Here is a 16,351-nt window from a genome sequence, read left to right on the forward strand (position 1 = left end):
TAAGAAATTGAGTAATATATAATATTAAAATTTTAATTATAATCTACAGTTTGATACCAAACTTATTGACATAAATTCATAAAATAGTAGTTCAATAAAATTTTGAATGCGAGTCAACAAATGTGATGACATGGCCTTTCACCCGTGACCCATAGTAGAAAGTGATAACTGGCTTTCTAACTAAGCTATAAATAGGTTTAAAAAATTCCATTATCTGCTTGGTGCAGAAGTAAAAATTATCACAAGTAACACATTTGAGGCAAGTGTCTGTTCACAAAAAAGATACAGCCATACTAAAATTCTATTAGTACGGATCATATTGTACAGATAAATTCATTCAAAGATGTAATAATAATGGAGGAGCTTCTGACAGTTGTTATAAATATATCTAAATCTTAGCAGTTTAAGGTAGGAAATTTAAATTGTGTATTCTGGCCTGTCAACATCTATAGTTAGTGTTTCTAATTGACTGAACACTATCAAAATCATAAAAGGAAATACAGTAATTCTAAAATTGAGAAATTAAAGTGGAGATAATATAAAACATTGAATTAAAAACTACATTTTAACACTAAGTTCATTAACATACATTGATAATAAAGTTATTTAATTAAATGTAACTTTGTAAGAGGTCATGACATGCACACTATGACTTAGCCAAGGTATAAGATTAGAGTTTCTATTAGTGTGATTTTATGCTTGCATCTATGTGAAGTGGTTTCATTTTGAAATTATGTATCTGTTCTATGTTAAAGAATATTTTTCTCAATTTCAGTTGTAACACTGAACTCAGTTAAAGGTTTTACTTTGCTGGAATGTAATATAATTCACTGTTAAAGGTTGTTATTGTAATGAAATTATTAGTTTATATAATTTGAGTTCTCTGTAATAAAAGGTTCAATTTCGAATTTTTCTTTGTTCAAGGGTATTTTTGTAGTATTGTATTGATTTTTATTAAAGGTATTTTTGCTTGATTTTTTTGTTTGTTCAAGAGCTGTGACACCTGTGTGGTATTAAATGTTTTTGGAACTAAGAAAGAGTTAATGTAATCCTTGGCCAGCACAAGTTTCCATATTATTGGGTTTAAAATTAAAGTTAATTGCCAGCTTGAGGACAAGCCTGCAGCTGGGAAAACAGGAAAATGTGACATATCAATTTACCATGTGTTTCTAGCTACTTGTAGCATTATGCTTATTTAGATTTCATTCTTTGTTTTTGAATATGTGCAGGTTTTGCATAATACATGGTCATGAAAGCCACTAAGTAGATCATGTTTCAAATTAACACCTAGGAAGAGCATTGCATAATATAGCACACTGTGTAAAGATGTTGAAATCAGTGTCTTTCAACAGTTGTTCATGTAATGTCTAGAGATTATGGCTGCGCCTTTGTTGTAATGAGAATGACCAATCATGTGGTAATTGCAAGATTTCTTGAAACCTAAAAACATTGTATTTAGTCAGTATAAAACTTTGTCTTCATATATCAGTTCAGTCTTGTACATGACTTCAACTTGGATGGTTACAATATTCAGTAAAAACAATCATCCATGGTAATTATAACCACAAAGTACACATACTGTGTTTGTGTTTCTTTGTCAATAATAATAAAGATTGTGTTTTTATGTTTTACACTTCATGTCCACTTTCTTTATTTCATTTAATGTTGATTCAATAAGAGATTTAGTAATATTACATAATCAATATCTTGAGTAAACCTTCTGTTACATAGTAAACCTATTCAATATAGATCTAAAGTTAATGTAATGTTGATTAAATAAGAGATTTAGTATTATTACAAAATCAATATCTTAAGCAAACCTTCTGTTACATAGTAAACCTATTCAATATAGATCTAAAGTTAATCTAATGTTGATTCAATACAAGACTCAGTATTATTACATGATCAATATCTTGAGCAAACCTTCTGTTACATTGTAAACCTATTGAATATATATCTAAAAGTTAATTCACAAAAATTAAAAACTCTATATTTTATACTAATTACTTATTACTAAAATTATAAGGGAAATCACAGTTTATGGCTGTTATTTTACATTTTGTTTGTTTACAGTTAAGCAAAAAGCTACACAATGAGCTATCTGTGCTGCGCCCAATATAGGTATGAAACCCTGATTTTAGCGTTACAAGTCTTCAGCCATGTATTTTGTATGTTCAACTCGCCACTTGAACTTTACTAGGATTTAACCTAGAAACATAGTTGAGCACATTAACAAGCACACACACACATACCATTTGTGCCACGTATAGCAGTGATTTCTTAATAAAGAACAGAATTTAGTAATATTAGGATTTGTTATATTTCTGGAACAAAAAGGTTTTAAGACATACTACTTATTATGTCAAAAAATCTATACCTTCACAGAAAATGTAAGCGTATTTAAACAAACAACTATAATAATTTGTTATTTTGGGATAGAATAAGGTAAGATAAAAACATTTATTCTTTTAGATTATCAACAGGCCTGTAACTTTTTATTATACATTTAGTATCGGAAGAGATTATAAACTATCAGAATATATTTTGCACAATCAGAAATCTTGGTTAAATATTGATTCAAGTGTTGTGTTTTACAGTAAGAATAATAATAGCCATTGGTAACACAAAGTGTTAAAATTGGTAAGACAATGATCAGTGTTAGGAACAAACAGCTATATAACAATCTACATACTTATATGAACACCTTTCTTTAGAAAATTAAAAAAAAAGTGGCAGGGGCTTTCAAACTACTTAAAGTATTTAATAAAATGCTGAAATATATTTGCAACACAGACTTCACAGCTACAGAATCTATAAATAAAGCATATAATCCCAAAAAACTTAAAAACTGCGGTTTAAGTTTATACATTTTTTTAAGGTTTTACAAATTTAAAGTGTAAAATGATTAAATTAATAAAATGCATACAATATTTAAAACTGTCAAAAATTCCTTATATATTCACTGTACAAAATGTAATTTCTAAAACTGTATTAAATAAATAAAAAAAAAGCTATTAGCCAAAAATTCAAAACTTCCAACCTAATCTCTTCTGTAACTTTGCTACTGAGGGAAGGGGCTTTGTTGAAGATGCTGTTGAGGATACGCCACCAGAGATTTCTTCTGTCTGCCCAGAACACTGAAATGTAATAATTTACTTTATCAGCCATAATGTTCTAGTCCTAGGAAAATATAAACAAATATAAAACGTAAAGATGTGCATATTCTGCCAAATTAACAAATAGCTGTTGAATGTTACATCTGTATATATGTGGATACTATCATGAAGTCTTTAGCAAAAAAGTTGACAGCTAGTATTTATCTGGTACATGGACCAATTTTGACTATAACTGTACAAAAAAGAAAGTGTATTTTGTTAGCATAAAAATACATTCAAAATTGTTTTGATGAAACACATAATTCATTATCTACACATGCTAGTATATTGTAACATAACACCAAAAGTTCTGGCAAAGTTCCTGAATCATTTTCAAGTCATATCAAAACAATAATTATGAAAAAATGTTTTTCTTTTCACATCAATAATGTATGAACATAAATATACAGCCTTTCAGTCTTTAAGGCATTTTCTGGTTCAAAATTAGGGTTATAAAGAGGGTCAAACCACAATATGCATTAGTTATATATGATATCACTGAGCATATTTCAATTCACTGTTTCTGTTTGTAATTAAAAGACCTCTAGTGTATAAAAAATAATTCTTCTTCTACAGTAAGTATTATTATTATTATATTATTTCAAACACCAAATTTCTGAAAAAAATAACATAATAAATTTTTGAAACTTGTTATTCTAGTAACACACATTATAGTTTCATACAGTGTATGTAATATTATCATAATAAAAAAAACAGCTGACTTGTTCTTTTGATGTAATAATAGTATTATAAGCCTTGTAAATCTAAATATTTAATGAAATTACCTAAGTATAACAAATATGCTGTGTTTCAATTTCCATCCTAAATCTGATTACTGGGATACACATATTTATATTTCATATCACTAGATCAAGCTAAATTTCTATAATACCGTTATACTATACTATTAAATGTTAGTAAATCTTAATAATTTCACAAGATATGGCTATACACACTGCACTTAAGAGATATACCACTTAAATGTACAATATATGTTTACATTAATGCTATACAACTACCTCAAACTGAACCTAAAAACTTGAGTATATCACTTTAAATAAGCATGATTAACCTAAGAACCAGATAAACAACAATGCCAAAGTTTTCTATGCACCTAATAAACTAGTATTAAAGGAATTACAAAAATTTACAACATTGAACAGATCACTATAAAATCAAAGGAGAAAAATATGTGAAAAATGTAGGAAAAATACGTTTTCAGAAATCATGTGCTAACTAAAATGAAGCAAACTGATGAGAGATATGTGTGCATTACAACTGATTAAAACTGCACATAAAGGAATAAATATTACTCAACTAGCACTAAAAGCACAGTTACAGTAACATTACATTACAAATACAGTACAATTTTATGCATTTTTCAAAGAATGTTACCAGAGGCAATAAACAATAAGAAAACTGGGAATTGAAAAGTTTAATGATACACGTCAGAAAATTTAAATATATTTAATAATGTTAAATGGATTTTAAATTTACCAAATTTCTAAAACTTTGATAAATTCTATACTAGATATTTAGAAAACATTTAACTGAAAAATTGGGAACATACTGTTTATGTCTCTTGGGAGAACAATATACAACCTTATTTAATTAATAAGCACTGCTTATAAACCTCTTAAATTAATGGATCTATAACAACTTAAGGCAACCCATTACAAAGGCCAACCACCCTGTTAGAAAAATAAAACACAGCTGAAGATGACTTCTACCCTGCCAAAATTTATATATGTGTCCCCTAGTCTTACCATTCTCACCATTAAGTATGAAAAAATATGATACGTCAAGATTATCTATTCCCTTAACAACCTTAATCATATCCCCTCTAACTTTGTTTATCAAAAGAAAACAAAATTCAGAAGTCTTAACTTATCCTCATATGACAGCCTTTCCACCCCAGGTATCATCCTAGTAGCCCTCCTCTAAGCCATTTCCAATAATTCAATGTTCTTTCTAAAGTAAGGAACCCAAGACTGAACACCATACTTCAAATGCAACTTAACCAGTGGCTTATACAATGACTTATAACCACTTTAGACTTGTGTTCAATATTTCAGTAAATGCAACTTAAAATCCTATATATCATGCCACTAACAAAAGTACATTGCTCGAATGCCTTAATACTAATAAACCAGAAAACCAATATTTTTTTCTTCCAAAATATTAGTGTTTGAGAATTTCTGGATTTTTTCTGGACTTATTATGGCACAAATAGACCACAATGAGGAAAATCCCAACAGTTTTTCAACACATGGCCCTTATTTGTTTTTGGAAGTTGAATACACCATCACTCTACATGTCAGAAAAAATGTGGCCAATAGTTGGCTGTAGTCCTTCAATACTGCAAGAATGTGGCCAATACCTGTATAAATGTGGCCAATAGTTGGCTGTAGTCCTTTAATACCTGTATGAATGTGGCAAATAGTTGGCTGTAGTCCTTCAATACCTGTATGAATGTGGCCAACAGTTGGCTGTAGTCCTTCATTACCTGTATGAATTTGAAGAATTTTAGATCTCAGAGATCTTGCAACCACTAGCTACATCACAAGTCAAGCACTGCACTTGGGTAGGTAGGTATTAACAACTGTACAACACTTCTTCCTGCATCCTTAATTGGTCAAAGAATTGTCAGAGGTTGCAAGATTCAATACCACATTTACCAATCTGTGATGATCACACTTCACCTTACTGTACAACTAGTAGTGCCCAGGATACATACGAGTACTTTAAATGTTCTGCACTTCTCAGAGCTTTTCCTTCAGTGTATTCAGTACCCATTCATCATTGTAATCTTTTTAATAAGTATGGTTTGTTATCATGGCTAAGACTTTGAGTTTAATTGTCAGCACACTAACATTACGGTGCTTTGCCTCCAACAAAGCAACTGCAGCTAAACCTGCAGGTTTTTTTTACTTCATAGCTTAATCAAAGTTACATTCTCATACCTCATATACATCTTCATTCAGATTCATAATTCCCAAATAATGTCTTCATAGTTGGCTGTTGACATGTGGTACACATGTCTAAGTTTTTTTGGAGGAAACCACATTTACAATTTTTGAATCCCAACCCTAGATAGCTGTATTTTCTAACATGTTAATGCACTGATGCACCTCTAAAACAGCAACTTCCCAGTTGAAGAGTTGGTCAGGTTCCAGGCCAGAACACATAAACATTTAGCAGATTCTTGTGATCCAATTTTCTGACTGGTCAGCTACAGAGAATTCATATTTGACATTTTTAAAAATACTCAATTCTGAATTGAAAGGATCAAGACTAGCTAGTGGACTTTCATCTCCATTTAATCATTTCTTCTTTTATCTTCTGATTGTGTAGGGCTGAACTCCATTTTTTGTGAAATATATTTTAACTTCTCAACCTTTTATTGATTCTAGTTTCTTTTCTTTATTTATACAGTTTACTTTCTCCAATTATTTTATCTTTAACTTCAATATCCTGCAATAGACTTTCCACTAAATGATCAACTTTTCATATTCAGTAAATATTTTTCATTTCAATTTCACACTGCATCTTGTTTCTTTTATTCTACTTACAACAAATCACTACTAAGTCCTTAATCTATAGTTATAACAGAGATCGAATAACTGAGTGCTTGGATTATCCTTATCATACCACCTTAACAAAATATATCAATTTCATATACAATGTAATTTGTATGTTAATACACATATTCATGAATATAGTTCATTCCTGTACATACATTATAACATGAAAACCTCTAGGTTGTTAAATTTACCTAAATTTACATTACTTTCCTATAATGTGACTGTTGGAAGCAGTCTTTACATTTATCCCAACTGTACTGACTCTTAGACCTAGGTAAACAGTAACTGAATATCTACAAAAACAAATCATATATATACATATATGTATATTTCAGTTATATCATGCTTATCTACATGCAGCACTGCTTTACATTCAGGTTCTTGGGTTCACTAGGCTCAACTGGTCTTGCAGGTATACTGAATTCAGCTGGTGGTGAACCATGGAACATCTGTAGGTCTGCAGCTCCACCTCCATCATCATTAGGCTTTTGAGATTCTTCATAATCTCCACAGTGATGGCTCTTATTTGAGGTTTCTGTATTGGAAAACATTCGAATATGCTGTGGTTTAGAGTTCAAAGGCTTTAGATTAGACTTTGAAGTATCACTATCAAATCCACTATCCTCCATAACTGAGAGTATACAGAAGCCTACAAAAGAACAAAAAAAAAACAGAACAATGAGAGTTTGTAACAAAACACTTATATTCAAACAGCCTAAAATTTCAGGAAAAAAGCTTTTTTCTATTATTAAAATGTTTTTGTTTTTTTTCTGTTAGGACATACAGCACTGAGTTTAATAACAGAAAAGATAATTCAATGAGGCAAAAGATATTGAGCTGGCTTAAATATCTCATATAAAATATTGAAAAAAATATCTCGTTCATGCATAATCACTATCAAAATTCCTCTTCAACCATTCTCATTGTTACACATTTTCTAAATGGTTTAAAGGTTAAAACTGAACTAGAACAAATTCTGGGAAGAATATTAGAATAAAATCTACAAAAAAACTTATAAAGTAAAATATTCAGGTTTCTAGCTCCAGTGGTTCCTGAGAAATCCAAAGTCACAATTTGACCTATGGAATAAAAATCAAGGTTAAAACAAACACTGCTCTATCTTAAAGTAAGTATCACAGAGACATGATCAATGATTCAAATTATATCTGACAGAACAAGGATTACAAATGTCTCCAGAAAGAGTGAAATTAAAAATGCATCTTCACATGTGAGCAGCACTCCAGTTAAACTTTTTCCCAATGTTCATAGCACCTGTATACCTTTGACCTCTTATTCACTCATGAAAAGTGTATATCAGTGTTTTTAATAAAGATTTGTTTGCATATATTTTTTTATAAAAATATAATGGTTTTTATTAAAAGTGAACAATTTTGCATATTTTCCATCCTGTTTTTTGAGAAAAAAATTACGTTACTCTTTCAAGCAATTGCATTTACTAACATGAAATCTACCTAGTAAGAAGTTTCACTTGAATTGTGTGTCTTAATTATGTTCTGAAAGTGGTTTAAACAAAATTAAAAGGGAAAGCAGCGTAACTTAGTTAAAAGTGAATTCAGTATTGTTGTGAAATAGTTAACCTTAACAATTTATATAATTAAGGGTGAATTTACCATAGTTCTGAGTTAATGGACCTTGAAAATTTACAAACATTTCTGAATAAAATGGATTGACTAAAGCCAATAAATTTTATTTTGAAGGAAAGACTTTGAAACAAGCTTTAACTTGATACTAACAATATTCTTTTAGTTCACTTCCCAAATAAATAATATATTACTAACAAATCTATACCCTAATTCTTATTTCTTGTGGCATAAATAAGATTGATGAAAAATTTCATTTCATCAACTTAATCCAGTTCATACTGTAACAGTTATTGTTAAGAAATTCACTAATATAAATAATGTTTCAACCACTACTGTGTCTGTTGTATCCCAGTGAGCAGGAAGAGCCCTGGTATTAGGCAAAAGGCTATGACTACACTAGATATAACAAATATAGTGAGGTTAAAATATTATATTCTTCTCCTATTGATATTGTAGTTGCTTGACCCATGCTGGTAGCAAGAGGACAAGCCTGATGATTTGCCAGTTCTTCTGAATAATGAGTTGTTTATTAAAGACAATAATAATTAATATAAATATATAAGTGTTAAACTCATACATTTTGTTCCTCATAGTCCTATATTAGAATAATAACAACTAAGCTTACTCTTGAATCTATGAAGTTCATTTTTTAAAATCTGATAAGTTGTATAAATCTATTATTTAACTTATGCCATAAATATTATTTTTCCAATATTGTACTTACCTTAACTATCCTATAAATTCCTTTACTCAATATTTCTCAAGCTTTCTCACCATTATTAAATATAAGCAAGTGTTGTCATCAACTACAAAACTTGCTTCCCAGTCACAGAATGATATGAAAATTTAAAGATTTCAAAATAACAAATGTTTTGTTTTTTTACAATAAATCTACAAGTAATTATATATACAGTAGAACCCCATTAAAGTGTGCACCGATATAACTTGAATTCAGATAACAGGATCAAAGTTTGGCTCCCAATTTTCTATCACTAAATATGCAAGTTTTGACAGTGTTTTGTTCATGGCTTGCTTGGAAGATTTTCCCATTTCTGGCATGAATGTTAAAGCACAGGCTGAGAAGTTTGGTCATAGCATCAATGGAGAAAGCTGGTTTGATAAGTTCAAAAAGGTACACGCCATCAGCTAATTTCTTGTATCCAGAGAAATTTACTCAGCAGATAATGCTGCTCCCAATTCCTACCCAAGTGAGTTGAAATCACTGTTGAAGGAGAGTGGATACACTACCAAACAAATCTTCAACAGCAATGAAACAGGGTTGTGCTATAAGATGCTGCCAGATCACAAACACTAGCCACTAAAAGTGATTCCCACAAGAATGAAGGTTTCAAGCAAAAGAAAGAGAGAGACAGGCCTATGAAATGTTAACTATTTTCTTTATTTTTTTCACTCCCCACATGTTCATTCATGCAAAACAATAAATGTTGTACTGCAAGGGATGTGAAAAATTACCATTTGTGGGTACCCCAAAATAACAAGACCACACACTTAACATAATCTCATTTCACAGACCCCAACTATCATTTATATTTATAAGTATATTTAAAAAGCTTGTTAAAAAAATTATCTCTAAGGATATGGTGGATAAGGTGAGTCATTGCATTGAAGAAAGGCTGGAAGGAATAAAGCAGAGGGTTGTTATAAATGGATTTCAGTCAAACTGGATTAACATCACAAGTGAGATACCTCAGAGCTCAGTTTGGGACATTTGCTCTGTTTTTATTTCCATTAATGTCACAATTAAAGAAATGGTCAATCAACTGCTTATGTTTGCTGATAATATTCTGTGAATAGGATGCTGTTATTTTACAAATGTTTTAGATTATTTGGCAAGTTAGGCAAAGTGGCAGATGACTTTTAATTAACATAAATCAAAGATAATGCACGTGGGTTATCACAATTTAAATTATAAGTATAATTTTGATGGCAATAACCTTAACAGTTGTATGAAAGAAAAGGATCTTGACATTTTAGTTGATCAGTGTCATAAGCAACCTAAGCAATGTGCTGTTGCTAGTTGTAAAACAAATAGCATTTTGGGTTGTACTTACAAAAATATGGAGTGCAAGTCTAAAGAGATAATCAGTTCATTGTGTAAGTCACTGGTGAAGCCACATTTGGAGTACTGTTTTTAGTCTCAGGCTCCTAACCTTAAAAAGGACATTGAATTATCATAAAGGGTTCAAAGGAGGGCTACTAGGATGGTACCTGGAATGGATGTGATATGAGGTCAGGTTAAGATTTGTGAAATTGTTTTTCCTTGAAAAAAGTTATAGGGGGGGGGGTCTGACTGAGGTTTTCAAGATTATTAAAAGAACTGATAATACTGATGTATCAACCTTTTTTCATATTTAATGTTAAGAATTGTACAACAAGGGAACAAAAATATAAATTTTTGCAGGGTAGGAGTAATCTTCAGTTTAAACATTTTTACTTTTCTAACAGGATGATCAGTCTTTCGATGTGGTGGATGCCAGAAGTTTAAGGGAATGCTTGAAAAATATTTAAATCATCACAACTGGATCTGAGTTTTTTTCTCTTTTTAGTGGATGGTGCAGCCTTTGATGGGCCAACAGGTCCTTTATTGCCCTTAAATATTACTTTATATATTTAAAAATTTATCCTATAATCATTAAACATTTAAAGAATAAAATATACTACTTACATTTCTACACTTACCAAAAAAAAAATACATTACTTAGGTGTCTGAGCATTTACCAGACTAAATGATTATGAATTTTTCCTCTTTAGACTATGTATTATTTAGTAACCCTACAGAATTGGGCCCATATTATTTCCAAACTTCCAAATTACACTATATATATGTAATTTTGATGTACCACATGAGTTTATACATAGAGAAAAGCAAGAAATATTTTGAAATATTAAAATACATTATGACATTACATTTACATTCACTGAAATATAAAACTAGTTTCATAATATAGCTTTTTCAGTTACAAGAGTTTTCTAGGAAGGTTTTTGGTTATGTCTTATCTGCAGTATGTCACAAATAAGAAACACCTCTTTTTTACAAACAAATAAAAAATAGCAGTAAATTTTATTCACTTTTTCACAAAATTTAGCTTCTTGTTCCCACTTCCTTATGGTAGTACAGCATAGAGCACATCAAATTAAGAACAAAATTTCTTACACACATGATGTAGAATGGAAAATTAAATGAGAAATAATAAACCATGCAAAAATAATTTCTATTTATACACATAAATTCAAAAATAACATTGAAATTTGTTTTGAGAGGATAAAAATTAAAATCATGAAAGATAAGTTAATGAACATCCACTTTTCAATCAAAATTTTATTGAGAAAGAGATAACTCTATGGCATACAGTTGTTTCAGGACTAGAGCTGGGCTATTAACTTGATTACTTACAAGCATTGATTAGTGTAGTGTAAAACACTCAATTACTTAAAACTATGACTAAACTAATTAATATCACAAAAGTTATCAATTGAACTTAGCATTTCCAGTTATTCAAAATATCCAAGTCATCAAAATATTACCATCATGATCTCGTTATTTTCAATTCATTCAAGGTTGTTAAGATTAATTGAATAATGTCTATACTTGCAGAAATAATCAACATATTAGATTTAGTATTGCCAACTGTTACTATTTTGGATTATTCCAACTTTCGTCTTATATAAAAATAATTAATTGAATGTACTAGTGAGCCCAGTGATTTTCAATAATTGCCCAGCTCTATTCTGGGCTTAATGTTTACTCCACATTTTTAAGGCAGTGATAAAAATACTTTAAAGTATATACTACATTCAGAGAATTCTTTAACACCCACTTTCACTTTCTTAAAACCATTAACTTATATATATATATATATATATATATATATATAAATAAAGGAAAGTGGATAAATCTTCAAGAGAAAGGGAGGAAGCTGAGAATGTAAGAACTAATAAGGTTGAGTTTGTAGTTCTCTTTAAGATCATTTTGTTCCTTTTAATATCCTTTGTAAGAGCAGAGATCGGGTATTTCACATAGAAATTTTAGGGTGGATTTATTTCTACTTTAAGAACTCTAAGGGTAACTGCCTTCCCACAACTAGCTGCAGACAGTACAAATTGAGATGTAGTGGGTGTAAGCACTCAGCTACATACCCTTAACTGATTTTTCATGACAGCTCACAAGTTTAATATCAGCATTTGGATTTTGTCTGATAAACGGGATATTCCCAACACAACTGGGTGCTCTGACTACAGGCATTATCCATTATGACATCACGTTGACAACTAGGGCCAACAATGGCTACATTGTATTACACTTCATATCTCGTCCTAATGCATTACATTTGAAGCTAAAGACTTTAAATAATTCTAAAATAATTAGTTTGCAGACAACCACTTGTCTATGCATCATTCTTGAAGCCAATGTTTGCTAAAAATATAATCTTATGCTTCTACAGAACATCTTTTTAAATGTCATGTCACTGATACAACAGCCTTGTTACTATTAGTGTGTGTCAGGGGTCAATGCTTGGGTCTTTGCTTTTTCTTATTTACAGCAAACATGCTAATGACATTAAACTTTTGTGTATTTGTAGTTGTATCAAGGATGTTTAGGTACTATAGAATGACTTAAATCAATTGGCAAATTACTTTTAATTACAGAAGGTGCAAGGCATTATGTATTTAGATTATCATACTTTGGTTCTTTTAATATACATAAATAGGAACTCTGTTAAGTGTTTTAAGAAAAGGATCTAAGCTTAGTGGTGGAAAAGTCACCCAAGCAGTGCTCTATCACAAGTAGTAAAGCTAACAGAATTTTAAGATGTATTTTTAGCATACTGATTATAAGACAAAATAGGTACATGTAATTATCTCCCTACACATCATTTTTTGTCTCACTGTATTCTGTACAGTTTTGGTCCCCCTATCTAATGAAAGACAGTTGTGAGATAGTGAATTTGACTTTTATTTTATGATTTTGTTTACTATTAATTTATTATTCCTTCTATCAATTAAATCAATTATAATTTTTTTGTTATATTAAAGTGCTAACTCACCTTCTAACAGTATGCTTGTACTATGAAACTGACACAACCTTCTCCTAGAGGTGACGTACAGATATTAATGTTGTGTAAAATTATGCAAATTAGCTAGTCCCATGAGATATAACCTTGTGGTCTAACCACAGATATCCAAAATAAAACTTTCAAACAATTACAATATAAATTTTATTAAAAGTGATCTTATTTGAAACTTACAAGATTATCCAAGTGATCAATATAATAAAAACCTCTGGTTGTTTCATGCTATATTCTAAAGATAATAGGATGAAAGGACACAAGTTTAAGATTTGTAAAAGACAGACTAGGTTTTAGTTAAGATCGTTTTATTTTCTAATACTTTTAGTAACAGGATGAATAGCTTATTGAAATGACATGTTGAAGATTAGCACTTTATAAGTTTAAGAGAGAAATTGACAATATCCTGAAAAATGAAGGGTGGGCTTAAATGTTTTTATTCCTCAAGAGTTGTACAAGAACAGTATTGAAGGACCAAGTGCATTCTTATTTTCACTACTTTGTTATGTCTTTATTCCATTAAGAACAAGACATATACAAATAATTCCCATAAATTAAAATGCAAATGAATATTTGATTTTCATAATACCTGCTGACAATAGCCTCTCCCCAATACATAGGTATTCATAGGCCAGAGTAATACTTTATTTTCAAGTCAGTAAATAAATTAACCTTTTACAATTACATACTTTTGAATTGATTTAACAGTGGATTTCAACAACAAATCCTCAAAAAATAACAAATTCCTATTTTATAGTTCAGACTTTTAACCTAATAACTTCTGTTAAATATCACATTTGCTGATAATTTACTGCTACAGCCTTCACCTCAAGAAAAAATTTCATTTGAGATCAACTTTCCAAAATCCTTTAACCTTCAATGTTAAATCTTTCAACAATATATATACTATACACATTAGAGCAATTGAGGGGCTTATGATTAATTTTAGGACTACCATTTTACTTAAGTTGTTTGCAAGACTGAACTAAACTGCATTTGTATCATAGTTGAATAAACTTGCAAAGCCGAACTGACAATGATATATACATATATATATTGATGACCAAAGCTGAAACGAGCATCAACTTGTACTACAGCGACACTAGTTTATAGTACTGTTGTAGTCTTGGACTTTTGTAGGTCTAATCTACAAAAGTAGCTCAGATAGAAAGGACGACGTTTCGAAATGCTTCTTGAAGTTTTTGAAACACCATTCTTTCTACTTGAGCTACTTTTGTAGTAATTTTTTCCAACTTACAGACCTTTCATTGCTTGTGTTAGTATTACTAAGCACAAACTGGCAGAGCAGTTACTCAATTTACTACCCGTTTCACGTTTGTTCATCATTGATACTCCGCCTAAATCATCTATAATTTATATTAAGATGTTTTTAAAACAGCAGCTACTGATAGTAATACAAGATTGTATTATGTAAGCAGGGGTTTAACTTTTATTACTTAAAAGTTTTAACTTCACTTTGACAGTGCGAGTTAACCTTCCTTGGTTTACTTCAATTTTCAAAGTTCAACTTCAATACTTGAGAGTGAGACCGAATTGAAACTGACAAACTGCAGGATTATGAGTCGCTAAAAATACTTTCTTTTATAATGACAATCCTACGAATAAAACTGTGCTCCACTAAAAACAATACAAATATGTTGCATTACATTTTATAGCTATAATTAATAATTAAAACCAACCAGATGAGAAGCGAAATACAGATCCAACTAAATCAAAGTAAACCAAAAATTCAGTTATAAAAACACGGCTGCCACCTAGTTGCGATCCTTTAAACTATCAGAAATATATAATTTCATAACAAAATAAATATGATGAGATAAAAAGCGTTCAAAAGCCCTGTTCTGTTTTTAAACTACAGTGTTAATCTAGTTCTATAGGGATTTTCAAGAATTATAAGAATATAGAATAACAGTATTTCAACCACTTCATATTTGTTATATCCATCAGCAACGACGCGTTTCGTTCAATCCAGAGCTCTTTAGGCGTAACACAATGCCATATGACAAGTATAATTAATTATTATTATGTTTTGCCAGCTCGTAAAAGGTCTTTACACCACAATAATTATTGTTGTAAGAAATGGGCTATATAATTAATATTCTAACTACTGCTGTGTTCATTGTATCCCAGCCGCCTTGAAGAGCTATGGATTGAGTGAAACGCGTCGTCGACAATGGATATTATAAATATGGAATGGTTGAAATACTATTGTAATACACTCTTCTAATTCCGTAAAACTCTAATAAGACTACATTAAGAATGTGGTGTTAAAACAAAGGCCTAACAATGTTGTATGACAAGTATAATTAATATGGTAATATCCGCACTACCTCTGTCACATCAAGTGCCGACGAGGCCTTTTCCCGCAGAGGTCATCAAGCTAGTCAGGAGGTGACACACGCAATTTTACTGGAAGCACTATTTATATTATAAATTTCATGAACAACAAAATCTAGAATAAAATATTTTTCTAAATTAAGCAAATGAATTATAAATATGAATTAAGGTAAGCGTTAATAACGCAATATTATTTATTCATTTAATGGGAGTTTTGGGTTGGACTTTGTTGTTAAGTGCAAAATTACTCAGTGGACTATCTGGCTCTGCGTGTTCACTGCAGGTATCGAAACTAAATATTGAGGGTTATGAGCTCCCAGACCTGCTGGTAAGCTTAATGAGAGAGAATGGAAAGCTTTTAAAACAGTTGTGCGAAAGGCAGCTCAATCTAGGGAAGAGGGGGGGGGGGAGTCTGAGGGCATGCCACCTTGAAAATTAATATAATCATATTGTAGCGTCAGCGAGGTCACGTGACTAGTGTCACGCCACCTATCTTCGAGAACTATCCTGTTCCTTCAGGAGTGCTCTAGCATTTACTAGATATATGTTAGTCTGGTATATAT

The 16,351-nt window shown here is 30.6% G+C and overlaps 1 protein-coding gene across 1 annotated transcript in view; it reads right to left on the minus strand.

The window, feature by feature from the left end:
- The window catches only part of LOC111085382 (protein FAM219A-like), a 44,802-nt gene extending 29,614 nt beyond the window's left edge, over positions 1 to 15,188 (minus strand). The window contains exons 1-3 of the mRNA XM_022383674.1: positions 15,131 to 15,188; positions 7,111 to 7,388; positions 3,041 to 3,137 (exon numbers count right to left, since the gene is read on the minus strand). Of these exons, the coding sequence (XP_022239382.1) occupies positions 3,041 to 3,137; positions 7,111 to 7,368 (355 nt within the window). The 5' untranslated portion in view covers positions 7,369 to 7,388; positions 15,131 to 15,188. The remainder of the gene's footprint in view (positions 1 to 3,040; positions 3,138 to 7,110; positions 7,389 to 15,130) is intronic.
- Between the last annotated feature and the right edge of the window lie 1,163 nt (positions 15,189 to 16,351).

This window comes from Limulus polyphemus, unplaced genomic scaffold, assembly GCF_000517525.1.
Source record: "Limulus polyphemus unplaced genomic scaffold, Limulus_polyphemus-2.1.2 Scaffold359, whole genome shotgun sequence".
Lineage (NCBI taxonomy): Eukaryota > Metazoa > Arthropoda > Merostomata > Xiphosura > Limulidae > Limulus > Limulus polyphemus.